At 42.4% G+C, this 26,594-nt stretch overlaps 2 protein-coding genes across 3 annotated transcripts in view; one reads left to right on the top strand and one right to left on the bottom strand.

Annotated features, from left to right (window-relative positions):
* Positions 1 to 9,679, bottom strand: part of Eif2s1 (eukaryotic translation initiation factor 2 subunit alpha) — a 31,257-nt gene extending 21,578 nt beyond the window's left edge. The window contains exons 1-2 of the mRNA XM_059279831.1: positions 9,092 to 9,679; positions 4,245 to 4,486 (exon numbers count right to left, since the gene is read on the bottom strand). Of these exons, the coding sequence (XP_059135814.1) occupies positions 4,245 to 4,485 (241 nt within the window). The 5' untranslated portion in view covers position 4,486; positions 9,092 to 9,679. The remainder of the gene's footprint in view (positions 1 to 4,244; positions 4,487 to 9,091) is intronic.
* Positions 9,627 to 25,070, top strand: Atp6v1d (ATPase H+ transporting V1 subunit D). Of its 2 annotated transcripts, XM_059279833.1 has the most exons (10): positions 9,627 to 9,866; positions 12,112 to 12,237; positions 14,428 to 14,545; positions 17,754 to 17,833; positions 19,109 to 19,176; positions 19,714 to 19,758; positions 21,013 to 21,116; positions 21,592 to 21,658; positions 22,937 to 23,015; positions 24,454 to 25,070. In XM_059279833.1, the coding sequence occupies exons 2-10, from the start codon at positions 12,221 to 12,223 to the stop codon at positions 24,593 to 24,595; spliced, it is 720 nt and encodes a 239-aa protein (XP_059135816.1). In that variant the 5' UTR covers positions 9,627 to 9,866; positions 12,112 to 12,220; the 3' UTR covers positions 24,596 to 25,070. The 2 variants fall into 2 exon arrangements, with proteins under 2 accessions (XP_059135816.1, XP_059135815.1); XM_059279832.1 differs by lacking the exon at positions 12,112 to 12,237 and having other exon boundaries at positions 9,629 to 9,866.
* The last annotated feature ends 1,524 nt before the right edge of the window (positions 25,071 to 26,594 follow it).

Raw genomic sequence — 26,594 nt, 5'->3', positions numbered from 1 at the left:
ATCAATATTGTACTTACCCTTTATCAAGTCAGAAGGAATTAAATTACTGGCAACCCTTTTATCCCAACTCTTTCCAGGATTATTCAAACTGGCCAGGTAGGTCTGTTAGTCACTGCATGCTGCCAGAATCTAAGAGCATACTGGAAGGTGGGTATGGTAGGTAGCTCATGTCTATAACCTCAGTAGGGAGGCAGGATTGTGAATTTGAGGCCAACCTAGGCTAATATAATAAGATGCCGCTTGCTCCCTGCCATCACTACCAAAAATAAAGCCAAATAACTATGCTAGTTTACTCTTATGGCTCCTTCTGCCGCCTCTCTCAAACTAGGGCTTGCCCAAGTTGCTATGCATATCATGACATGCCTTCCTTTGGGAATCTTAAGAAAAATCTCCTTTAAAGATACTGTTCTCCTCAAGTTATCACTCAGTGACTTTCATAAATTTACATCTTTAATGGTAAAAATAAGATAAACAACTAAATGCATTGTAAAGAAATTAACAGAAAGGGGAAAAAGAGTATTTTAAAATTAAATTCATTTGAGGGACCATAAGACTAGCCTAGAGTATTACTATTTCCTTAATGTATCTTAATGTATCTTTTAATGTATCCTTAATTACTGCCAGTTCTATCTGGCAGTAAATTCCTAGTTTCTCGTCACATGAAAACATCTCCATTTTGACTTTGTTTGGTATTATTTATTACTGGATACACAATTCTAACTTGACTTTTTTTGTTCTTTCCAAGGCCTGACATCTATTAGTGACTTCTGAGTACACCAGAGTACTTTGTATCTCCACCCCTACATACTATGTACTGTTTTGTGTGCATGTGTCCCCACAATGTCTGGATGTGCTGATGTGCAGTTTTACTATCATTTATACGATAAAAACCCATGGGTCTTTTCCAGTCTGTAAACTCAGGGTTGGATTTTCAACAATTATAGGAAACTAGATTTTTTTTTTTGGGGTGGGGATCTCACTATAACCTAGGCAGGCAAGGGCCTAACATTGTTTTTTTTCAAATACACTTTCTGCCCCTCTCCTTGTCTACTGGTATAGTACTTCTGATACTAGATGGGGTCTGATACTAGATGGTTGCTGATGTTCTATCTGTATTCTTTTCCCCAATATTTTCTGTCCTTTAGATTGGCTAATTTCAGTGTTTACCAATGTTTTGTCATCTTCAATCTTTTAGCCTATCCAGTGAATTTTTCATTTCTAGAATTTCAATAAGTAATTTATAAAGACTTCCTAATTTCTTTTTTAAGATTTCCTTTTGTCCATTCTTTAAAAGAATATTTTCCTAATGTGTTTGGGTAGCATAACAATCATTTTATACATTCTTGTTACTGAATTTAAACTTGGATTACCTCTGGATCAGCCCTTAGAAACTACTCCTCAGAACTACTCCTTGGCCTTGTTTTGTTTTTCTCGCCCCCCCAAAGGGGTCATGACCCACAGGTTGTTCTATACTCCCACTCTATTCTTGATCATTATCATCACTTTTTATTTGCTGTGTCTATCTAGGGCTTTCTGTGGTTAAACCAAGTTTTATAGCAGGATCTTAGGTGCTGAACTTGAAGCACCTTCAGTATGCACTTGGGGAAAAGACACAAAGACAGAAAAGTGATCCAGCACAGCTCCTTTCTTCCAAGTGTGGACTTTCAGTTTTGAACAGCTTTTGATTTCACCTTGCCATACACAGTTAATTTTTATACATGTCTGGAGTTTACAGCTGTTGGTAAAAGTCTTGTCCAACAGGATCTAACATTCTCATATTAAAAACAGATCTCCTTGATGGGCATGGCAGTGCACACCTTTAATACCAACCAGCACTCCAGAGACAGAGGTAAGCAGATCCCTGAGTTCGAAGCTAGCCTGGTGTACAGAAAAAGTTCCAGGACAGTCAGAGCTACATAGAGAAACCCTGTGTTGGAAAACAAAACAAAACAAAAAATCAAAACTTAAGATGTCCTGGGCTGTAGAGATGGTTTAGTGGTTAAGAGTACTAGCTTCTCTTTTAGAGGACCTGGGTTTGATTCCCTGCATACCCATGACTGCTCACAACTGTCTGTAACTCCAGTTCCGGGATATTCAATGCCCTATTCTGGTGTCTGAGGGCACTGGGCAGGCAGGTGGTGCACAGGTATACATGTAGGCAAAACACCCATACACATAAAAAGTAAATAAATAAAACTGAAACAAAACCCTCTACAGGCTCTTTTGTACTTTGCTTTTATTCTTACCTCAGAGTTCTTCCCACATTAGAACAGTCAGAACTCATTCTAAATAAAAATGCCAACATAGTTAACCAATCTACATTTTAATTGCTTGTTTTAAATTAACACAGTGCAAAAAGGTTCTGCCATAAAAATAATTTTACATATATCTATTGTATTCTTCTGAAATATCCTTCTTGATGGCATCTGAAAATACACCTAATTCCTTTGCAGGTGTCTTATGTAATAAAGAATTACAAAACAAGGCAGTATTTGGCTCTGTTTTGGAGCAGCGATGTGAAGACTTAAAGCTGAGAATGTGCTAGCAAACTCAATGGTAGGGGAGATTAAAAAAAACAAGTCTAGTCATCATAGGTATGCAGTTGTTTATTCCTGACAGTAATCAGCTGACCTGAAACTAACACCTAATGAATTACAGTGAGTTTGCTAAAGCCAGTACTTATTTAATAAATAATTACATGGAATCCAGAAAAAAGATGAGTGAAAAAGAAAATGGATATTCATTCAGCACTGTCCGAAAGATTTTGCAGGATCTACAGGTGGGGGGATGACACAAACATTCTGTCAGAGATACTGTAGTGTAGTTGTGTGTGCATATGTGTGTGTGTGTGTATGTATGTATATATGTATGTATGTATGTATGTACGTATGTATGCACACAGCATAATTCTTTTCCAAAGCTTATATAAAATATTCCTAAAATCGCCTGGAGGAAGTGGCGCAAGTCTTTAATCACTCAGGAGGCAGAGGCAGGCAGATCTCTGTGAATTCAAGACCAGCTTGATTTACAGAGTTGAGTTCCATGACAGCTAATGCTGTTACTCAGAGAAACCCTGTCTCGAAAAAATAAATAAATACAAATTCCTAAAACCCATTCACTTTTATCTCACATCTATGTTTACCCAGTTATCTCACTGCTAGCATAGTTTTAAATCAGGAAAAAACCATCAAACACATTCAAGTCTACTAATAACGAAGGGCTCCCTATCAGGCATTGCAGACAGGTTTTGCCCTTTCTTCCTCTCCCTTGCTAAACTATTAGATTACCTTCCTAAAGCTTGCCCCCAAGGTCTAGTCCCTTATTTGGCCACCAACTCATTCCTAGACAAAGGTCTAGTAATCAAAACTCACTATTTGACTAACCTGTCCAATCAGGACTTAACAACTCATCTTAACACAAATTTGCTCTTTTTCTCCTTAAAAACCTACTCCTGCAAAAACACCTGCTGTCTGCCTTTGCCCTATCCAGAGGTGCAGCCCCCTCACCCCTTAATAAATCTCTGTGCTGAGAACTTGCTGTGTGTTCTGAGCAGACTCCTCCCAAGTGCCTCCCTTACAAATACAGATGAGTTAACTACTACTCTAGGGTTCTTTCTTTTGGATTATAATGAGTTAATTACCAAAATTCTTATAAATACTGAAAAATTTCAAGTTATTTGGTCACAAAACTAACTCTGGAATGTACTTATTAAACTACTACTACTACAGTAAAAGGTTTTTTACTTAGCTAATCGGTACCCTCTAAAGATGTTTTATTTAAAATTTTAGACAAATGAAACTAGGCTTGTGCATATGCAGATGTGGGTATGTTCATGTGATTGCATGTGTGTCTACACATGTATGCTACATGTGAGTCAAGGCTATAGGAGAATCTTGTGAGTGGTTTGATTTTGAGATTGGTCTCTTGATGGCCAGGAACTCAGTAAGTTCAGCTGGCTAGTCACGAATCCCCAGATTTTTTTCATCAACCCAGGGTTGGGATTATCAGCCTGTGCCTCCAAACCTAGCCTTTTGTTCTGGGACTGAGCTCACCCTCCCCAAGCTTGCATATCAAGTACTTACTTGACTGGCTATCTCCCCAGCCCTTCAATAACTTTGCATGTAAAAGATTTTTAGCAGTTTAATGACAGTTTATTTTAAAATATATACTTTTAAACAAGTTTTTCAAACAGGGAGCATTGTAGTTTTGCAATTCATATTTCTTAGTTATTTTTTCTCACTTACCCTTTTCTTTGTCCACTCTAATGACAACTACACACTCATTTCTGCCAATGCGGATCAGTTTGTTTATAGAACGGATACGTCTTCTGGACAATTCACTAAGAAGAATCATGCCTTCAATGTTATTGTATTCCAACAAGCTGACGTAAGCTCCCATTTCAGCAATGGATCTTACATTCACCATCACTACATCTTCCACCTCAGGGAACTTGTGTTGATAAAATCTACAACTTAGACCCGGCATTCTGCAATTTAAACAAACAAATACATAAATAAATAAATAAAGTGAATTTTGTAGACCCTGACAATGAAAGAACACACAAAGGAAAATAGACACTAGTCTCCTCATCTCTTTAAACATCAGAAAATGGACAGATACCCAGGAACCAAATTTTAGTTTTTATTTGCTCCACAGTTTTGCAATGCTTAGATAATCACTTTCAGAGGAACCATAAAAAATAATGACTATCTATAAAGTGCTGTGAGAGCTAAGGATTAAAGGAATATGTCAAGAGTAAAACACTATTTTAATATTACCACTTAAGTAGGACATCGTGGTGCATACCTGTAATTCCAAAGCTCTGGAGGTTGAGCCAGAAGGATCACAAGTTTGAAGACAGCCTGGGCTATACAGCTAGATGCTATCTTAAAGCAAAAGCAAAGCAAAAATAACCCCAAACACAGTAAACCAGCACCCATCATTTAAGAACTATCACAGACCAGGAGGCACCACTATAACACAATTTCTAACATTACTTAAGCTACTCTTTCTCCAAGACAGCTCAGATGGCATCCCCTACCACACAGCATACAAAGGGAAGACTACTCCTTAACCAACATGGTAAATGTTACAACCAGTCCTTTTTGTATGCTGCGGACTGAGCTAAGTTCCTATTTACTCAAGTAGCAAATCCTTTCTTACTTGCCTCTCATGAACTGCACCCCTAGTCTATTATCACTGTAGCAAAAACTACAGAATCACAACCTAAAAATTGATTAAGGGGCTGGAGAGATGGCTCAGTGGTTGAGAGCAAACGCAGGTTCGGTTGCTAGCACTCTGCTCACAACCATCTGTAACTACAGTTCAAGGGAATCTAATGTCCTCTTGTGGCCTCTGTGGGCACTTCAAGCACACAACACCCATGGCACATGCCTTTAATCCCAGCACTTGGGACACAGAAGCAGATGGATCACTGTGAGTTCAAGGACAGCCAAAACTACACAGAGAAACCCTATCTCTGTTTTTAAAACAAGTAATTAGTCCACAGTCATTATAATTTTTAAGTTGTATTAGTTTCCAACAGTTCAAGACACTAGGGTCTTGCCTATGCTAGGGAAGTACTTTACCACCAAGCTCTACCCCAGTCCTTCTATTTTCATTTTGTTAACCAATATGCCTAATCTTGAGAAGAGCTCTATAAATCTCCACAGTTCAAGTGTCTTTTAATCTCCATCCATTAACAATATTCAAAATTATTCCCTTTGATCCACCCAATTTCCAGCACCATCTCTTTAGTCACCCATATGCTGAAATTCCTACCAGTTAGCACTATACTTTAAAAAGGAAGTCCTCAGACTTTAATTGTAGCTGAGGACTTTTATGTTTTCCTATTAATCATAACCTACTTACTGTGTCAGAGCTCAGAAGACAGGTAGCAAATAGCACCTGAAGGGCTAAGGAACTCATTGTGAAATTTTAGTGACTTACTTCCTTGTTAATTGGGACTAAGGCATCAACAGAATTAGATACTCAGCCATGTTTAGTGTCACATGCCTTTAATCCCAGCACCCAGAAGGCAGAGGCAGGCAGATTTCTAAGTTTGAGACCAGCCTGGTCTACAGAGTGAGCTCCAGGACAGCCAGGGTTATACAGAGAAACCCTGTCTCAAAAAACCAACCAACCAACCAACCAAGCAAGAATGAGACTCTACACCCAGCATATGGAACAACAAAGTTCTGTCCCGGTAGGGTCTGAAAACTACTACCTGACATGCATATTTCTACTAACAACCGGGAACATGTATGTGGGACTTACACATGCTTATATCAGGTAGGGCTATTATTACATGATCCTAGTCCACTGCCTAGCTCTTTGAGGTATCACTTTCTCTCTAGTTCTCCCTATTTGTAGATAAGGAAATGGAGGGGCGGGCTGAGCAACTTGCTCCTTTATATACTGATATGCAGTGAAAGTCAAGATTTGAGCCTATTAAATTTTGAACCAGTCTGTGCTCTTAAAATCTGGATACATTATTAAGAAATATCACAACTAGAAACATCTAACATAAACGAAAAGCAATACTGATATACGTATTCCGTGTTAGAAACACACCACAACTTAGGCTAAACTATCAGGACAGAACTAACAGTACTGTTTAGCACACAAAAGTAACGTGTGCCAGGCTCATTCTCTTGCAGCTCAACAAAACAGGGATTTAGTAAACAAAAGAAATCCGACACTCAGCCAGAATTACCCATTTGGAAACAGTTGTTTCACTTTTAAACAGTGCTTCTCTTAAGGGTGGGGTGCAAAAGTTTTCAAATACCTGTATATAGAGAACTTGAGAATTAAACAGACTTTCAATGAATAAATGTGGAACAATTTTAGGAGATTTAATTGCTGTTAATCATATTTATTCAGCAAATTTCCCCCAAATAGTAAAGGTGATGCTTTGACTTAATCTGCTGGTTGAAGAATACAAGCAGCAGGGTAAGAGGTCACAGAAGGGAGACAAAGCTGCTATTTTAGAAGGCACAAATCTTTTCCCCCCGCCAAGATGTAAATAATGGAACACTGCTAATGCTACATTACTTACACTAGAAAGAAAGTAGCCTGAAACTACAAAGGAATTCCTGTCATATTGGCTGACTTTCTAAATCACTTTATGAAATGCTAGTAACTGTTTAAAAACAATTTTTAAAAGCCCATTCTTATTCTGTCAATGAAACAGAAATCAAGCATTTATTCAGTCCTTCCCATTATTTTCAAAGTACTCTGACTTTTTCATTTTGCAATTTTGGGTAGTCACTACTAAGTACCAAACAATATGGACACAAAAATCTTCCCTAGGGAATTAAGTACTAGTGGGAAAACAAACTAGGACTGCAAGGCGCTATGAAAAACGCACAGAGAAGGAATTAACAGGAAACCAAGGAACATAAATATTAAAAGACTTCAATAATTCAAGGACAAATAATACATAAGTACTAAAAACACAGACTTCCTCTGTGTAACAGAGGTGTCCTGAAACTCACTTTGTAGACCAGGCTGGCCTCGAACTCACAAAGATCCGCCTGCCGCTGCCTCCTGAGGGCAGGCAAACCCAAGTCTTTTAACACTAAATCTGATGTGTCTTTTACCCACAAAGTCTCAATATATCACAGTATGATAATACTGATTGATAAGCGTTCTCCCCTTCCGCTTTTAGACAGTTTCACTGTGCAGCTCTGGCTGGCCTGAAGCTCCCAGAGCGCCTGCCTCTGCATCCCGAGTGCTGGATTCAAGACGTGTGCACCACGACACCCCTCAAACTCAAGATCCCACTTCTGCCTTTAGAGTACGTGGGATAACAGGCACACACCATCGCACAGGCAGTGATGTTGTTCTGATGTTCAAAAAAAAAAAAAAAAAAAAAAAGCCACCTTTCCAAAGATATTACCCCAATTCGAAGTTAATTTCAAATACCTTCCATTATCAGTACTTTGCCCCTGTCAACAGTAGGTTCGACTTCTAGACCCAGTAATAGTCACGTCACCATAGCAGATACAGGAAATAAACCTTCCAAAATAAAGTGTACTGTGTCGGGGAAAGGCCTGTTCTAAACTTTTAACACTACAACTACACCTTCTGAGGATCAGCGCCTGCCATCTGGTGTCATATGCACTGAAAAAAAGTACAAGTTCATGAAAGTAACTGACACTTCTGAGGAACTGTCGAGCTTCCCCCCTCCTACCCCAACTTAAGGAGGAGAAAAAAACAAGACTTCTCGGACGCATCCTTTTTTTTTTTTTTCAAGAAACAATGTTTCTTCCGTAATAAAAATTGAAGCATAGTAGATTTCGTCTGTGTGTGTGTGTGTGTGTGTGTGTGTGTGTGTGTGTGTGTGTGTGTGTAGGGGGTATTAAAGAGCCCCAAGAGTGTGAACACACATTTAACTCTAACGTTTCCCTAAATATTAGGCTTTCAGCTTCCACAATTAACAAGATCCCAGTGCTATTCTCTCAGTAGCTCGAACAGGGCCTAATATCATGAGTTTCAATTCCAGGGATGATTCACTCTACCGAAATGCACAACCAGAGCGAAAACTTAATGCTCTTCAACCTTAATGGTCACATTATGGACTATCTGGGACCTGCTTTTTTTTTTTTTTTTTTTTAACTTAAACATGGTGGTCTAGCCTACTGGTTCTTTGGCGAAAACCTGGGTCTCCACTGAGTCAGAGGAAAAGTTTTGGCAGTATCCTGGGGCGGCGGCGGGGGAGAGGGGGAGCCCAAATCCTCAGGCCGGGTAAAAGCAGAGCGCTCGATCGCGCTGAGCCGGGGTGGGGTGTCGGAGCGTTCCCCAGAGGCCTCCCCACCACAAGGCGTCTTTTCTTTAAGGAGGCTGTAAAAACCCCTTCACCGGGTGCCTCCGCCCGTACGACCACGTTTCCAGCTCCCAGGACCAGACCCCGGACTGGCGAGAAGACCTAGGGAGTAAGCGGCCGGCTGTGGCGACGGGGTCCGGACACTTCCCGCGCAAGGACGGGGAAGGGGGGCTGATAGCCCGGGCCTAGCCTCGCTCGCCCACTCCTGTCACCGGACATAACTAAAGCGAATTCCCGGGGAAAGCGAGCTGCGGGGCCAGTCACCTGCGCTGTGTGTGTCAATCCCGGACCGGGGTCCCACGCCGTGCTCCCTAATGCCGACGGAGAGACTTCGGTACACCAGCACCGGACGCCGAACCTCCTCAGCGTGCGCTTCGCTCAACCCAGCGCGCATGCGGACCCGCCGCCCACTGCGCAGGCGCCGAGAGAGAGGGCCCTTCGTTACCACTAACCATAGAGTCTTGGTCCTCCCGAGCGGCGTGAGCCGCAGGGACGGCCGGAAAAGTCCGTTTCCTGGGTTCTTGGTAGACTGGGCGGAGGGAACGTGCAAGGTTTAAAGGAAGGGGTAAGACTCTGTTTCTGGCTCCAGAATGGATTACTTTTAAGTTTTCGCCAACCGAGAGATGGCGCTGTGACGGACGGTGGGACGCTGAGGAAGAGGAGGGGCGTGATCTTCGGATCCGTCACTCAGACCAGGCTGCGAGCCGCCTCGGCGAGCTGCCGGCGGGCGGCGAGGTGAAGGGATCCGGAATTCCGGGCTCGGCGCGCCTCCACATCCGGGCATTCCTCAAGTCCGGCCCTCTCCTCCCTCCCAAGTCCTCAGGCCTGGAGGAACCGGAAGTGGGGACCGGTACCCCGGTAGCCTCCTAGCAACGCGAGAGGGTCAAGTGACACCATCAGCTGACTCCCGCGGAGGGAGGCGCTGTGGTAGCCAGTCCTGGAGGTGCAGCAGTCACGATTGCCCTGCCGGGGGCCCGCGCCCAACAGTCACCGCCAGAATGTCGGGCAAAGACCGGATTGAAATCTTCCCTTCGCGAATGTAAGTGAGAGAAACGGGACGAGTGGCATCGGGCTCCGGAACCCCTTCCCGGAGCGCATTCCTGCGTACCCTTGGCCACCAGCGAGCTTCCTTGTTTTTTGGGGACCGGGGTCTGCCCATGAGTTCAGAGCTTCCTTAGGGCCCCCCTCACCTCTTCCTTCTGAGCGGACAGACTGAGGGGGAAAGTGGTTCCAAACGTCCCAACGAAAAGGGGGTCCGCCTGCTGGCTTTTCTTTGGAGGTCTGATGTCATTATACTCATTTTTTTTCCTCCCCGCACACCCTCTGAGCTGCACACACAGTTTACATAACTGAGCCGTGGCCATCTCCGCCTCCCAGGGCTCATCAGTGCTGAGGGGGGTGAGATGTAGACGTTAAAAGGTGGCTTTGACCAAAGCTCTCAGACGGAAGTTATGGGATGAGAAGCATGTAGACGGCCCCTAAGCCAAAGTGGCAGTGAACGAGTCGCCCTACCGCAGCTGTCGGTTTTCATCTTGGACCCCGACACATGTCACCTGCTGTGGGAAGGTAGACCTGCGCTCCCGAAGCACTCCTTCAGCCTCGTGATAACCGTACTTTTTTCTACCTCTAGCCGTCACTCATGACGTCGTCACGTGGATATGTTTGGTGGGATCTTTCTCTCCCACCAGTCTATCTATGGGCTGTCTTCTGGATGATGGAAGGAATCTGTAAACGCATAGGAGGTCCTCAAAAATGTTCCTTGAACCCTCGCCCTGGGACCGGCTCAGTTGCAGGGTGCCCTTCTGTGTTGGCCTACATCTTTGTCAGGGGAAATGACGTTTGTAAAGGAAAATTTGAAGTTTTCTCAAATATGCATAAATAACTTGTGGAGAGTAAAGATTGCTCTTATTTGTGCTCTTTTGTCCCTTAGGAAGGAAACCAGTTTTTACTCTGATATTTAGGTCTTTTCACTGAGGTCCTGTTTTGGGGTGGGTGGAGTATGTGTGTGATGCTGTATTGTTTTCCTTATCCTGTCTTTTTTTTTTCTCCTCACAGAACTCGAGGACTCTTTAAATAGTCATATTTAAATCCCCGACTGAATTTCTGTCTCTGCCAGAATGTGTGTAGTTCTGAATGAATGAAAAAGAGTTTTGATTATTTTTTAAAGGACTTTTTAGCTGTCACCTCACTGACCTTGAACTGACAGACTGTACTAACCGTACAGATGGGCAAGCTGCGGAAGAGATGCAGTGTCTGTGGAGCAAATAAAGATCCAGACTTCCCCAGCGCTATCTCGAACTCAGCATGCTATGACCCCATCCAGACTTCACCGAGACACCAAATTCCAGCATGGCTTCTGGAAACAGAAGGCTACGCCCCTAGGATGGCCCCAGTCCTCGCCTCATCCCGATCGGTTATAATGCCGCTGAGTAGTAGTAGCCCAGTGGCAGAGCTCTTGCCTAGCATACACAAGGCCCTGGGCTGAATCCCCCCAGCACCTCAAAAGTGAAAATCACCATGCCTGCCTGAAACAAACAAAACTCAAAGCCGACAGAAGAATTAAGTACTTGTTTTAGCTAACACCTGGTCCTAGACCTCATTTCCACAGAACATGTATTAAAAAGGGTTTGTTTTTTTTACAGTTGGATATATATTTTGTATAACTCATAAATGTGTCAGGGACCTGAGAGAGCCCTTCTTTGATAGGTCATCAGCCAGAAGGATGGCTTCTCTGTGTCTCTGTATCTGGGAGGCTAGACTCCTAATTTGTATAATTGTCAGCAAGCAGACGCAGCTGACCCAGCCACAGGTTGGACTCACCATCCCTTAGTGATTTTCATTTTTCTGGCTCTGCTTGGGTCTTACTCATCCTTTTAAAACGCCCGGGCATGTCTGCATGAACCAGAATGGAGCTCACTTTTTTTTTTTTTTTGCCTTGCTGTCAGTGGTCTCACTGTTTTTAAATAATGTTTGGCCATATTTAATCACTATTCATAACGCTGATATGTTCTTATTTTCCTTGGAGCATTTAAATTAGGACTAGGAGGTGAAAATGGGCTTCTTTTGGGCTTAGGCAAGAAAAGTGATAGGCATGTAAGGGTGAAAACTTCCTTGAGAGCACTGGGCCTGCTGGGCGAGAGGAAGTCAGGTGTAGGAAGTACATGTTTTTCCCACAGCCTGACAGCGGGCTCTTTGTCATACAGTCAGATGTCTTTGATTCAGCAGGAGACACAGTCACTGTTTTAGCTGAAGGTCACACTTCTTGTTGCTTTGCTTTTTTGTAGGGCCGAGCAGCTCTGAAACAGAAAAGAACAGGTCTAACAGCCATGGTCTAGATCACACAGGACTGGTTTTGGTTCCACTTGCATACACTTGGCGTTGTTGTCCTGTGGAATGTTGCCTTCATTCAGGTATCACCAGGGAAAAGGAAACCAAGTTTAGGTGGAAGCAGAGGATGTGGCTCAGCCATATGGTAGAGCACTTGGCCAACATGCACAATGCCCTGGCTTTCAGCCACCAGCACCACATATGCCTGAAGCCCAACACTCAAGAAGCAGAGGCAGGGATTCAAAACCAGCCTGAGATACATAAGACCCTGTCTCAAGGTGGAAAAAAAAAAAGGAGGGGGGACACAAAAACTAGTTAATAGAAATCAGGTAAATTCTAGGTTCTTATAAATGTTCAGGCAAATCACCCTTTTTTCTTTCTCTTTTTAAAAAAATTCTGTGGCATGGTCTCATGTGTCCCAGGCTAGTCTCTAACTCATTATCTATCCCAGGCTGGCCTTCAACTTCCAATCATCTTGCCTCTGCCTCCCCAGTGCTGGGATTACAGGCGTTCACCACTCCATCTCCAGCTCTAGTTACCCTCCAGTTTCACTAACTGAAAACCAGAGGTGCAGTCATCCAGAGGGAACTTGAGTTTTAGCTTATCAATCGGTCCATCCATGAGCTCCAAATTGGCAGGAATCTGCAGTGCTAGGAGCAACCTAAATTTTATCCAACTTTCTCTCCCCACTCCTTCGTGTGTGTGTGTGTGTGTGTGTGTGTGTGTGTGTGTGTGTGTGTGTGTGTGTGATGCGTGTTGCATGCAAGCTTGTGGGTACATGGGCCTGTGGAGGTCAGAACAGGATGTCTAATGTCTTATTCTGTTGCTTTCCCCACTTTACCTTGAGAGAGTCTCACTGGAAGCTTGTGGTTGGGCGAGGCTGACTGATCAGGGAGCTCTCAGCATCTGTCTGTCTCTGTGTACCAGTGCCTGGGTTCCAGGCACATGCAGGCATGCGTGGCTGTCTACCTGGGTACTGGATCCTTATGCTGGAAGAGCAAGTGCTCTTACACACCAACTCATCTTCCCAGCCCCTCATCCAATCTTTTGACTCTTAATTCTGGTATTTAGTGTCAACAGTGCAGAATGTTCTGTGTACACATTGGTGTGGGTGGCTCTTGTTTAGCTGGAAACTGAAGCGGCTTCACTGGATTCGACCTCTGGCGAGGCTGCTCTCTGCAGTCCCCCACTGCTAACGACCTGTCAGATGGAGAACTGGTCAGGTGCTGCAACTGAACATCTTTCAGGGGGAGGCAGTGTGGAATTGGGGTCTGGTGAACCTAGCTTTGAGCCACCTTTTGAGTCTTGGGCAAGTCAAGGGAATCAAATCCAGTTCCAATTCCCACTGCTTGTTCTTCAGTGAGAAGCTGTGGGGAAATTGCTCTACTTTTCTGAGCCCCACTGTCCTAAAGTTAATGTCTAAGGTTTTCTCCATTTGTAGAATTACCTGTTACCTTAACCTCTTAGTGAAAGTTTTTAGTAATCAAAGGATTTGCCCACAGATTCACTAATACATGCTGTTTTGCTGTTGTGTCTGGATTGAGCAGTCTGTTGAGAGATTATATTACTGAAACACTCCCCCCACCCCCCTCCCCGAGACAAGGTTTCTCTGTGTAGCTTTGCGCCTTTCCTGGATCTCGCTCTGTAGACCAGGCTGGCCTCGAACTCACAAAGATCCGCCTGCCTCTGCCTCCCGAGTGCTGGGATTAAAGGCGTGCGCCACCACCGCCCGGCCTGAAACACTTTTTTTTCCGCTATTTAATTTTATGTCATGTGACAACTAAAACAGCAATATTACTTTCCACTATTACTTTACTTTGGTGTTGGAACTTCTGGTGAGGAAAAAATGCAGTAAGTTTAGGAGGCTTCATTCAGAGGTTAGCTTGCCACTTACAGGTCTTACGTATGCATTTGTTACTGGACACACTTAAAAATTCATTCACAACTGATAATAGGGTCTTGGTTTATGACAGGGAAGCACTTGAATACCACACAGTAATAGAAGTGTAATGTAATGCATCATTGTGGATAGAGTCTAGAATGTGCCATAAAATGTAGCAGTAAAAAAGTAAGCTTATGTTTTTCCCAAGCCTCATGTCCTGAAGAAAGCCATTTCTTGTTTCTGTGAGTCCTTTGTGGATCTGTTCTTTGCACCTGAATGAGCACATTCATTTCTTTGTACTCGTGAGATGGCACATAAATCTGCTGTGGAGGTATTTTTTGTGTCTTTTAAATGGTGACAGTACGTGTTTGCATTTTTTTTTTTTTTTTAGGGCTCAGACCATCATGAAGGCTCGATTAAAAGGAGCACAGACTGGTCGCAACCTCTTGAAGAAGAAATCTGATGCCTTAACCCTTCGATTTCGACAGATCCTGAAGAAGATAATAGAGGTAGAGTAAGCTTGCTTGGAACAGGATATCTATTTAATGTGTGGCTAAGGACAATCAAGTATGACTTCGGCACTTACATTTTTCCTCCCCCGCTCCCCCCTTTCTTTCTGGTGGTGGGGATTGAGCATAGAGCCTCACATGTGCTAAATACACACCTTACCACTGAGGTAAATATCTACTTCCTGATTTTTCTTTACTTTAAGTCAATTTTTCTCCTTTCAAAAATAATCATCCTTTATAGTAGGTGCAATAATAGAGAACAGCTGACACATGTACACATAGAGATTTAAGTTGCCAAAAATCATTTTAACACCTAAACTCTGTCATAGGTCTACAGAACCACGGGATCTGATCTGTGCCTTGCCTGCCTCTTTGACCTCATGAGGAGTGCTCTTCCCACCGCTTCCAGGGCCTTTTCATTCTGTTGTATGACTAAAGTGCTTTTATCTTAGTCCTTTTAAAATTGAGATAGCCCAGGATGGTCTTGAACTCACAGCAGTTCTTCTGCCCAGTCTCTCACTGCTGGGATCACAGGCCTAAGGCGTAGTATCTGGCTCCCTAGAACTTCTTTTGACTGGCTTCTCTGGTCGTTCTGATCTCAGAGGGGCTATTGCTGATCATCCAGTCTGAAGTGGCTACTGTTTTCACTTGGGTCACATCTCCTCACTTTAGTCTTACGTTAGTACAGACAACTGCATGATGGTTTCTTACCTGATGGTGTCACTCCTACTAGAGAACTGAAATTCCAGGGGACTTGGTCTTTTCGGTACTCCAGTCCCAGTGTCTGAACTAGTGCTGGCACATGGTAGGTTCTGTTCGGTGGTTATCTTGGGCAAATGGTGGGTGACTTACACAGAACAGTGTGTAAACAATACAGATTCATTCTCAAAACTGAAGATTCTTTTGCTAGATCTCTTCTTGCCTCCAGCAGTCCTGTTTCTCATTTCCCTGAGTTAGTTTTAGACACTTTCTAAATATGAATTTGTTTATTGTAGTTTATGTGTGTGTGTGAGCACATGCCACAGCATGTGTGTGGCGGTCAGAGGACCACATCAGGAGTTGGTTCTTGCCTTCCATCTTGTTGAGGCAGTGTCTCCTAGTATCTGCTGCTGACCTGTGTACTCCGGACTATATGACCAAATGATTCTTCTGGCCCCGCCTACTGTCTCACGATAGGAGTGCTGGCATCACAGATGTGTGCCACTGTGTTCTTTTTTTTTTTTTTTTTCCTGAGGCAGAGTCTCACTCTGTAATTCTGGCTGGCCTAGAACTCTTGATGTAAACCAGCCTGACCTTGAATTCAGAGAGATCTGCCTGCTTCTACTTCCAGAGCACTGGAATTAAAGGTGTACACCACCATGCCCAGCCCTTCTGGCTTTCCCATGGGTTCTAGGGATCAAGACAAGTCATCAGGTGCTTTTTACCCTTTGAGCTGTCTCTCTGACCCGTGTTTGTAAAGAGTATTCCCAGAGTATTATGTGCATACACATGGATTTTTAAAGTAACAGTAGTATTAAATTCTGAAGTGTTTTTGCCTTGCTCCCCACTCCCCGGCTCCATGACACAACACAGCTTTACCTATCAGTACATCAATCTGTCTTATTATAATACCTGAATGGTATTCTTTTGAGAATAATGGAATAATGATGTGGCTGTTGTCCAATGTTTAGTCTTTTTTTTTTTTGGAGACAGGTTTTCTCTGTGTAGTTTTGGTGCCTATCCTGGAACTCACTCTGTGGACCAGGCTGGCCTGGAACTCACAGAGATCCGCCTGCCTCTGCCTCCTGAGTGCTGGTGAATTTCTTCCCTTTTCGTTTGAAAAAGGTCATTATACATTCTAGTAAATGTATAAAACACTAAAAATATTTCCTTCATATCTGTAAACTAAAGGACAACTGAGCTCTCTTTTGACTCTCTTAGATTTGGACCTATGGACTTAAAATTGATAGGCAAGTGCTCTTCCACTGAACTACGCCCCCTGCTCCTGAATTAAAAAAATAAAGAAAATGATTAAAAATCCTTTTTATTTTGTTCAGTACTAAGTTTAGCCCTCTGTCTCCCCTCACCCTGCTTTTAGACAGGGTGTCACTTACAGGCCAGTTGGAGGCTGGCCTTTACTTCAGCCCTCCTGCTTCTGTCTTCCAGAAGACGGAATTGGGATTCTGTGTGAACCACTGGGCCTGGGACTCCTTATCGATCTAAATTATATAAGGCTTAGAAAGGCTTAAAAGGGCTAGGGAAATAGTTTTATTTTGTTACTTTATTGCTACTTATTTATTTTGAGAGAGAGTCTTACTTTTTTGCCCATTTGCCCCTGAATTCATGGGCTCAAGCAATCCTCTGGACTTGATTAATCTTCTGAATAATTGTGACTACAGGTTCATAACACTACACCTGGCTTGCTGGCTGCCAGCCTGGCTCCAGTTTCAATAAGAGACCCTGTGTTAAGCAAGTAAGATAGAGTCATAGAGCAGAACCACCAATACCCTTCTGCACATACATCTGACGTGTGTGTGTGTGTGTGTGTGTGTGTGTGTGTGTGTGTGACAGAGAGAGAGAGAGAGAATGAGAATATAAAAGTCCTGTTGAATATGCATTGATCTCCATTTTAGGGATGGGTGGAGGCATGTTGTAAGATAGGAATTTGTCATTTTGTGAAAGGATGGACAGTTGAATGGTCTTTTTATTATAATAAATTCTCATGTAGACCTGGGCTTGTTTCTGAGTACTCTGTTCTGATTCTTCTCTGTTCCACACCAGATATGTTTCCTTATTTTAACAGATTTTTAATATTTGTTCAGCTAATTTCCTACCCATATTACCCAGTTTCTCTTTTCTTAAAAAAAAAAAAAAAAAAAAAAAGGCTATTCCCAAGCATTACATTTCAGCTGATTCTGAAGTCTATGCGAGTGGGGTTTTGAACGCTAAGAGAATTCAGAAGATTAATTTGAGCATATCGGCATGGACTTATTCAAGAAGAGTGGAACCTCACTAGATTCACTTTTCTGTTTGTCAGTGAGTTTATTTTAATTTTCAAGCTCATGGTTTCCTCACATTATCAGGGACCTGACCAAAACTGTTCAAAACTTGAGCTTTGTATTTTCTCATTATTAAATCAGTTTTTGATGCTGACACTTTATATCAAATGCCGACTGTTGAAGGAAGCAGTTATGGTATGATTTGTTGTTGTTGGCTTATGCTTTCTCAGACTAAAATGCTGATGGGTGAAGTGATGAGAGAAGCTGCCTTTTCACTGGCTGAGGCCAAGTTCACAGCAGGGGACTTCAGGTAAGATGACGGGACAGGGTGTTTCCAGTTCATAATTCCCTAACATTTTCATAAAGAATGTATGAACATTAAAGACAAAGGCTACAGTCATAGGAATACTTCTAACATCCTAACCTTAACCCCACTGCCTGTTACCCTCCAAATGTGTCTTGTTTATAGTGGCAAGCGCAGAATACTTGTTGTTGTGAAGTCCGTTTTCATTTTACATTGTGTCCTAAACATTTTCCCGTCTCACAGGTTTGTCTTCTGAAGAAGTCTTACAACCTATTAACCTTTTCTTCTACTGCCAGATCTTTGAGTTGACTGCTAAATTTTTGAAATCTGAGGGAATGAGCTGTGAACGTTTCATACATACTTACTTTGGTTTCTAGGAGACATTTTTTGAGATTGGAATCCATTCAAAATGGAGAGCTTTTGGCATTTATCATGTCATAGCTTAACAAAACACACAAACTGGCTTGCAAGTGGTTTATGCCCATTTAGTTCCTCATGATCCCCTAAGTAACTGTGCAGATACGTGGTGTTACTCCCACTTTGAAGGAAAGTGTTTCTGAGAGTCCATGGCTAGTTAGGGACAGAGGTGGACCTTGTTTTCGGGACTTTTTAGTTTCCTTGTCTAGTGACATGGGCCCTACTTACTGTAGGAGCTTTTCCTGCCAGGAAGGCCTTATGCCCGAGGGCCATGAGGCCAGTTGAGTTGAGCAGCAGGTCTTACTGTCTGCTAGTGCTGGGATAATATAATGGGCTGTTCTTACATTCCCAGCAGAAGGGGAACATTAGTAGAGTGTATCTTATGTGGTTATGGGGAAATTCTCTTTTTTGGTAACAGATGGTGAGGTGGATGACATTAGAACAATGTTAGGATAAAGACTGGGAAATAGCAGCTTAGCTAGCTGAACAGCAAACCTAGAAGGAAAGAGTTTTCTTCAGTGTTCTGCTAGGAGTATACCCTCTAAAGTCACATACCCATTTGTGACTGAAACACAGCCGTCCACATACTAACTTGGTTGTCCTATGGCTAGGGATTTAGCTGTTCTTTGTTCTGCACTCTCTGAGGGCCTCTGCTGGCACTAGTGAGTTTTCTGTTCTTGAGTAAAGATGACTACCAATACATAAGGTGACTTAGAGTGACTTTTTACTCCTGGTTTCAATGCTGAAACTATCCAGTGGGTCCTTGTTGATTTATTTCTTCAAACAAGACTAAATAAAGCTCTTTTTTCTTGTCTCTTTCCTTCTTTCTTCCTTTCTTTCTCTCTTTCTCTTTCTTTTCCCCAGCACCACAGTTATCCAAAATGTAAATAAAGCACAAGTGAAGATCCGTGCAAAGAAAGATAATGTAGCAGGTAAGTGACCAGCCCGGAGAGTCCCTGCAGGGGTAAAGGTGACATTTACAGCTAATCAGCTGCAAGACAACATCTTAATGTCCCAGTTTCTCTTAAATAAGAACAGCTTGATGGCATGTTAAGACCTTAGCTTGCCTAGTACTCAGGATAATTTGACTTTTGAGTAGAAGCAAACTCTTGAGAAGACAAATTCTTAAATACAGCACTTGAAGCCATTTACAGTTCCAGATTAATCTCTCGGTTTTTTTAGTATTTGGTTTAGTATTTGATACTTAGTGTAGAAAGCAGCACAGCTTCCAGGAGGCAGAGGCTAACTGATCTCAAAGTTCCAGGTCAGCCTGTTCTACATAGTGAAACCTTGTCTTACGAAAGAAAAAAGAAAAAAAAACAAAAAACAAAAAAAGAAAGAAAGAAAAGCTGCCTGGGCTACATAGGCTATTCTAGAAGAGCCAGAATCCATCCAAGGACGGGGAAATAGAAGAAAAACCAAGCCCGGTTTGTTTGGGAATCCACATCTTCATTGTTTTCATTTAACAGGTGTTACCCTACCAGTGTTTGAACATTACCATGAAGGAACTGACAGTAAGTGTGAACATTTTATGATGTATAATTTTAACTGAGAAATACAGTTGGTCGTCATTTACCATTTAAAAACATGAGGCTTTGTCTTTTATTAGTAATAAAACACTAGACTTTAGTGTTGTCTCTTTGGTTAAACTGTATTCACCACGGATTATTTATAATTTCTGGTGTGTGTCTTTTAAAAGTAGAATAAGATCTTATATTCTGTGGTGCATTCTGAATGCTGGATCTTTCTAGATAGTTTTAGCTCACTTCAAGCTTTTTGGAATTGTTCCTTTCCTAATTTGGCAGCATTTGTGAGGATAAGTAACACTGTTTAATCTTCCTCCGAGTGATGAAGTAGTTAACCTTATCCCATAAAATTACTCTTTCTTCTGCCTTGCCTGTCTGATTGGTTCATGAACTTGCTCATTGAATTGTGCAGAATGTTAATTGTGGCTCACATAAAGGAATAGTCATCTGTACAGAAAGTTTCCATGTTGTAATGGCATTGACCACTATTAGCTAATTCATCAAGCTTGTGAAGTGGTTCAGTTTGGTGATGTAGCTCTGTGGTAAAGCGTTGTGTAGTGTGTTTAGTTTTGGATTCCATCCCCAACACACACACACACACGCTTGCTCGCTTTCTCTGACACACATACACACACACACACACATACACACACACTTCTTACCCAAGTTCTGTTTAGTATTTATAGAATGTTGTCATCTAAGCATACAGCCATTACCATCTCAATCAGACAAGCTGTGGTAACCTGCAAGAGACCCTGAAGATGTGCTTGTTGACCTTCCTCAGAGAGAAGGTAGGGTCATGAGATCCTTAGCTAAGAGTCTAGTCATTCCCTCAGGCATTTCGTTCTAGCTGCACATGGTCTCTGGGGGTGCTAGAGAACACTGAAGACTAACTAAAGGGGAGCCTAAACTATGCAGCTAGAGGGAAGTTAACTATGCTAGGAGACTTTCCTGTGAGGCAACTTTTGGGGTCACCACATCCCTATAATATAAACTCACAAAGTCCACCAAGCTAGACTGAAGTGGAATTGTTAGCTTGGTCTGTCACTGGTGCCCTGTTGTGTGAGCAGACACCTACCTGTTCATGTGGGCCTGGAATGGGTATTTTGTGTTTGGCAGTTGCATTTAATAGTTAAGTGTGTTTGTCTTTCCATGTTTGTTATTATTCTGAATTGTCTTCCTTTTGGGAATTCATGATTATTTGCTCCCTAATTAAAAATGTTGTCTGACTGGTTCTTTCAGGCTATGAACTGACTGGCTTAGCCAGAGGTGGGGAACAGCTGGCTAAACTAAAGAGGAATTATGCCAAAGCAGTGGAACTACTGGTGGAACTGGCTTCACTGCAGGTGTGTGGCAGCTAGAACTCTCCAGCGTGGCCTCTGATAGTCACTGGGCAACGTCAGGGCTTGTGGTGGAGCACACTCAACTCAGCTGAGCCTGGTGAAGCAAGCCTGTGATCTGACCGCTGGAGTGGTGGCTTCTGCTCACCCGCCTCTGCTCTTTGTTAATAAAGTGCATGTGTAGTGGTGCGCCTGCACTCCGCTAGACGGGAACAGCAGTGGTCGGTACTGGAGTTAATGCACATGAAACATGGTCCGTGTATGTGGCCAGTCACTGCATATCTAGGTTAGGAGTGAATGAATGCTTCTCCATGGAAGCAGCACTCATTCTATAGAAACCTCACATGAATTCTCTGTTTCTAAGGCAGGCTGCAAAGTTAGTTGGATGTTTTCTGTAAGTGCAGTCTGAGTCGGGTCAAGAGAACAGGCATGACTGATTATGGAGATGTGCGCTTGTTAATAATCTGTCCTTTTATTGTAGACTTCCTTTGTTACTCTGGATGAAGCTATCAAGATAACCAACAGGCGTGTAAATGCCATTGAACATGGTGAGTCCAAGCTGCTGGGAGGCGCTTTGTTCATCCCCTCCTGCCCCGCTCTACCCACTTGTTAGGCAGCTGCTAGTACTCAGGCCCAGCATTCCAGGTTGAGAGGTGAGATGTGCCCCTGCCACAGTGTAGACAGAAATGTGTCTGGGAGTACGAAAACACAGGTGCATCCTGAGGGAGTCCCAGGTCTTGGAGTGCTACACACTTCTGCTCATTCATGCAGTTAGTAAAGTTCTGTTCCTTACGAGCCTCGGTGCTTTCTTAACTTCTGTCCATTGGGGGATGATAACTGTTGTGTTGTTTTTTTTAAAAACACATTAAATCTTTAAATCTCCCCTTTAGGCTATTCTTTTCATTTTGCTACGTTTATTTTCTATCTTTTATGCCACTATTTTAAAAATACAACCATGTTAACAATGTTCATGGCTGAAGAACTCAGTTTCCATGAAAGAAATGTTTATTCAGCCTTAGGTAAGAGGAGCAAAGAAATCCCTTCAGCTGGTGCCCTGACAGTATTAGCTCATCTAAAACTGTGTATGGCCACATTACTTGGTGGTGCCTTTGTCCAGGCTAGGCAAGTGTACCACTGAGCTGTGTATCCCCAGAAACACAGTTCTTGTCTGCTTTCCAGTGTCAGTCTTTGTCTCTGAACTTCCATCAAAACACAATGGGTAAGGTTAATAGTTCTCAACTTCAGGAGGATAAGAACATTCTGTGGAAAGCAGAGCTGAATGACATACAGAATGGTCCCAGCATTCTCTCCTTTCGTTTTCAACCATGGTGTTAGCCAGGCGATGGTGGTGCAGGCCTTTAATCCCAGCACTCGGGAGGCAGAGGCAAGCGGATCTCTGTGAGTTCAAGGCCAGCCTGCTCTACAGAGTGAGTTCCAGGAAAGGCACAAAGCTACACAGAGAAACCCTGTCTCAGAAAAAACAACAAAAAACCCCAAACAAACCATGGTGTTCTAGTGTATTTAAGCTAACATCTGGCTTATTGTGACCTGTTCAGGTAGACTTAGTAGTATCTAGCGTTAGATCTGTTTGGGCCCAATCTTGCTATCTGTATGTAGAAAGGGTCCTGGAAGGACACATACCAAAATAATGACAAGGTGATTTTATTTGCCTGGATTACATCTCTTTTTTAATTCTTTTCCAAGTTCTCTTCATTAAGTATACATTATTTCTACAATTAGAAAATAATAAGTACTGCACAGCTAAATATTGGTAATTTTTTGAAAGGGCATTTAAGTTCTCACATATGTATATTTTTAAACTCTAGTTATCATTCCCCGGATTGAACGCACCCTTGCCTATATCATCACAGAGCTGGATGAGAGAGAGCGAGAAGAATTCTATAGGTTTGTTGGTTTTTTTCCCCATACACTAGTCTCAGTTTGCTTAGTGACTAATTTACTTAACATTCTTTTGAATAAGCAGTTTATTTTATTCTGTTAGATAAAAACAAGAAATAAATGTTGGGCATATGGTGCTTGCTTATAATCCCAGAACTCAGAAGGCAAGACTATGCTTAAGGCTAGCCTGGGCTATATCGGAATATACACTTGAGACAATAAGACTGAAAGAAGAAATAACAGTTATCCCCGTTACCTGCATCTTGGTCTTCCATTTCAGTTTACTGTGGTTAACTGCAGTCCACAAGTATTAAATGGAAGGGGAAAGACCTAGTATGTAGTATGTTTTCAGTTGTGTGCTCTTCAAGTAGCGTGAGAGGTGGAGGTGCTGTGCTATCGATGAAGCATCATTTCAGCTAACACACCCACCGTGTACACCCACTACCTGCCATCAGTCCCTTGGTAGCTGTCATATTACGGTGGCTCTTGTGTTCACAGAGGCTGTGTCTCCTTTAAGGAAAGAGGTGAAAGTTTTTGACTTAAGGAAAAATTTGTTAATCCCTCACTGTACTTAATTTTTAGATTAAACTTTATCGATTTTTCACACTTGCCTTAGTATACAGAGACAGAGCTGAGGCACTAAGGGCTGACTGTGCATGAAGGAGGCATACTATACAACATGGTTTCAGATCTATGGGTCTTGTAGAGTCTCCACTGCAGAGTGAGACGACTGTATTCCCAAAGGCTGTGGAGATCGGTGTCATGTTCTGCACATAGATCAAACATGACAGCTCCAAAAATTTATGCCTTTCAGAAAAACTGGAAGATTATTCTTTAAAACAAAAAGAGTGATTGGGTTGGATGTCTATGTAAAACCCGAGATGAGAAATGACTCAAGCTAGCCACTCAATTCAGTGCACATTGAATACGTGCAGGTGATAGAAAATACTTGGGCATTCCCCACTAAAGAATCACACCACTAGAGAATTAGCACAGTATATGGTAAGGAAAAACATGCCCACAGCTTGTTCATGGAGATTAGAGCAGTAGTGGCAAATATTAACCAAAGGGGCCATGCTCTAAGTTTGCAGAAGTGGAGGGTGGGTGAGAGGAGTGTTTAGGAGCATGCGTGAAGCAGCTCAGTGTGACGTAGAATTGTAGTTACCATTCGTGTTCAGGGTTGTAGTGATACAAAAATTTTGAAAACAGAATGCTCAGAATCTGTCCCATTACAGGATGGATTTCAAGTTTTACTTAATGTCGGCTAGGGTGTCTGCAATCAGGTATTAATAGGCTCTTCCCTCAGACATGTTAGGATGGCTTTTAAATGACAGAAAAAGGAAGCCAGACTCTAGTTTTCCCGGGTGTACTGCCTAGTTACAGAACCTGAAGACGCTCACGTTCCTTGGCACTGAAACAGCACTCAGAACTCTCCTTCCTGCAGGCTAAAGAAAATACAGGAGAAGAAAAAGATTATCAAGGAAAAATTCGAGAAGGAGTTGGAGCAGCGGCGTGCAGCTGGAGAAGTGATGGAACCTGCCAACCTGCTGGCTGAGGAGAAGGACGAGGACCTACTGTTTGAGTAACAGCCCTTCGCCCCCTTCAGACCCAGCTCCGTTTTAGCTCAGTGTGTAGGTTTGGTATGTGTGGGTATTTAGTTTGGCATAACAATTTCCCTGGCTGTAGGATTAAGGATGCCCTGTGAGACCATTTCTCCTGCACCAGAATTCAGCAACCACTTGTCACAGTTGAATGAGATTGCACCACATGCTCAGCAGCTTACATCATTTCCTCTGTGAGAGTGTCCTACGATTCTATTTAAGTAGTTTCATTGGTACTTGCAAACATTCATGGTCTCAGCCAACGGCTGCGAGCAGCCTTCGTTCCTACTCACTTGCAAACCTTGGCGCTGTTGTCCGAGAGTTCGAAGCCACTGTTGTGTTACTGTGGTCTCCTCAGCTCTACATCTATTTTTCTTTGCACGATAAGTCTGCCTGTAATGGAAGCAGTTCTGCCCATTTCAATGTGACTTATGAACAGAGTAAAATGATTTAAAAAACATGTTGTTTCTTTTTCTTTTTACTAAGAATAGTGGTTATGTCCTTGTTTCAGATCAGTGACCTTATTGCCACTCACAGCTTTTACCAAAGACATGTAGCTATCCCTATCTCAGTGTGTTACTAGGTTTATTTGAGATAGTTAATACATTTTGGAGTAAGTAACTGCCAATGCTAAGCAGGCTTCATAACACGTCTCTCCTAAGAGTGATACTAATCCCTACTTTGGACTAACCAGATAACTTTGGATGTTTTAAAAACAATACCATTTTGCTGTCTTTTATGAAGATGAGATGCCAAAGTGGACAGACCAGGGAGTGCCTTGAGTTTTCAGTAGTTTGATTTGGCATGACTGTCTGTGATTACTCACACTGTAATGCAACCAGTTCCAGGCATTCTGGGCTTGACTGGGCATGACACAGTTATGGGAGTGACACTAGCATTAATATATTATGATAACTGCTATCACAAGGTAGACTTTTAAAGATGTTAAATGATTATGAAAACATTTAGGACTCTTTGCCAGGCACTTCCTATTTTATGTGTTTATGTTCTCAAAATAACCAACCATATTAAGGTTTTTTTTTTTTTTTTTTTAAAGTGGTACTAGGGAGTGGACCCATGGCCTCATGATAAGCAAGCATTTACATTAAGTCACATCCCCAGTCCAAAAATACATATTTTAGCTCATTCCATGGAATAAAAATTGAGACACATTGGCGCTTGAGTAATTGCTTTTAACTAAAAAGGCTGGAAAGTGATGACGGTGAATCCAGAATTTAACCCAAGTAGTGTAACTTCAATTATATAAAGAATCGTATTTATTATGTGTATAGGTACATAGAGGTGGAAGACTGTGTGTACCACAGTTCACACAAGTCAGTTTTCCCTTTGTCCATGTGGGTCCCAGGATGGAACTCGGTAACCTTTATCCATTGAACCATCTCACTGACTCTACCTTCAGAGGTTCACACTTAACCTTTTGTCTTTTTTGATGTATGATGTACATGTTTGTATGTGCATGTGGAGGCCAGAGGACGCCCTTGGGAGCTATTCCTTAAGACCTGCCTTTTTTTTTTTTTTTTTTTTTTTTTGAGAGCCCTACTGGCTTGGCTCTTGCCCGAAAGGCTAGACTAGCAGGCTAGCGAGCCTCGCCTCTGTTCTCCAATGCTGGACTTATAAGTATGCACTACCATGCTGCTTTTTTTCTACTTGGGTTCTTGGCAGGGTATTGAACTTAGATCCTCTTGGCAAACCCTTCAGTAATCTCCCAGTCTCTTATCTTTTTTATCCTTGTCTCTTCCATATTTAAAATTCTAAGTATTCAAGAGCAAGATAGCCTGTTTCGGAGGAGCTGATTTGTAGGAAACCAGATGTGGCTTATAGGAGAAAATGTCAGGTTCGGAGTCAGTTCAGTAGCCAAGTCCACAGTAGGTGACATTGAACTGTTCAGTAATCAACTTCCCAGTATCTTGGTGAGGTGTAAACTGTACCATTTCAGTTCTGCATATGGAGAAATTGAGCAGCT

This window comes from Peromyscus eremicus, chromosome 14 (genome assembly GCF_949786415.1).
Source record: "Peromyscus eremicus chromosome 14, PerEre_H2_v1, whole genome shotgun sequence".
In the NCBI taxonomy this organism is placed as follows: domain Eukaryota; kingdom Metazoa; phylum Chordata; class Mammalia; order Rodentia; family Cricetidae; genus Peromyscus; species Peromyscus eremicus.
This window is presented reverse-complemented; position numbering and strand designations above follow the sequence as displayed.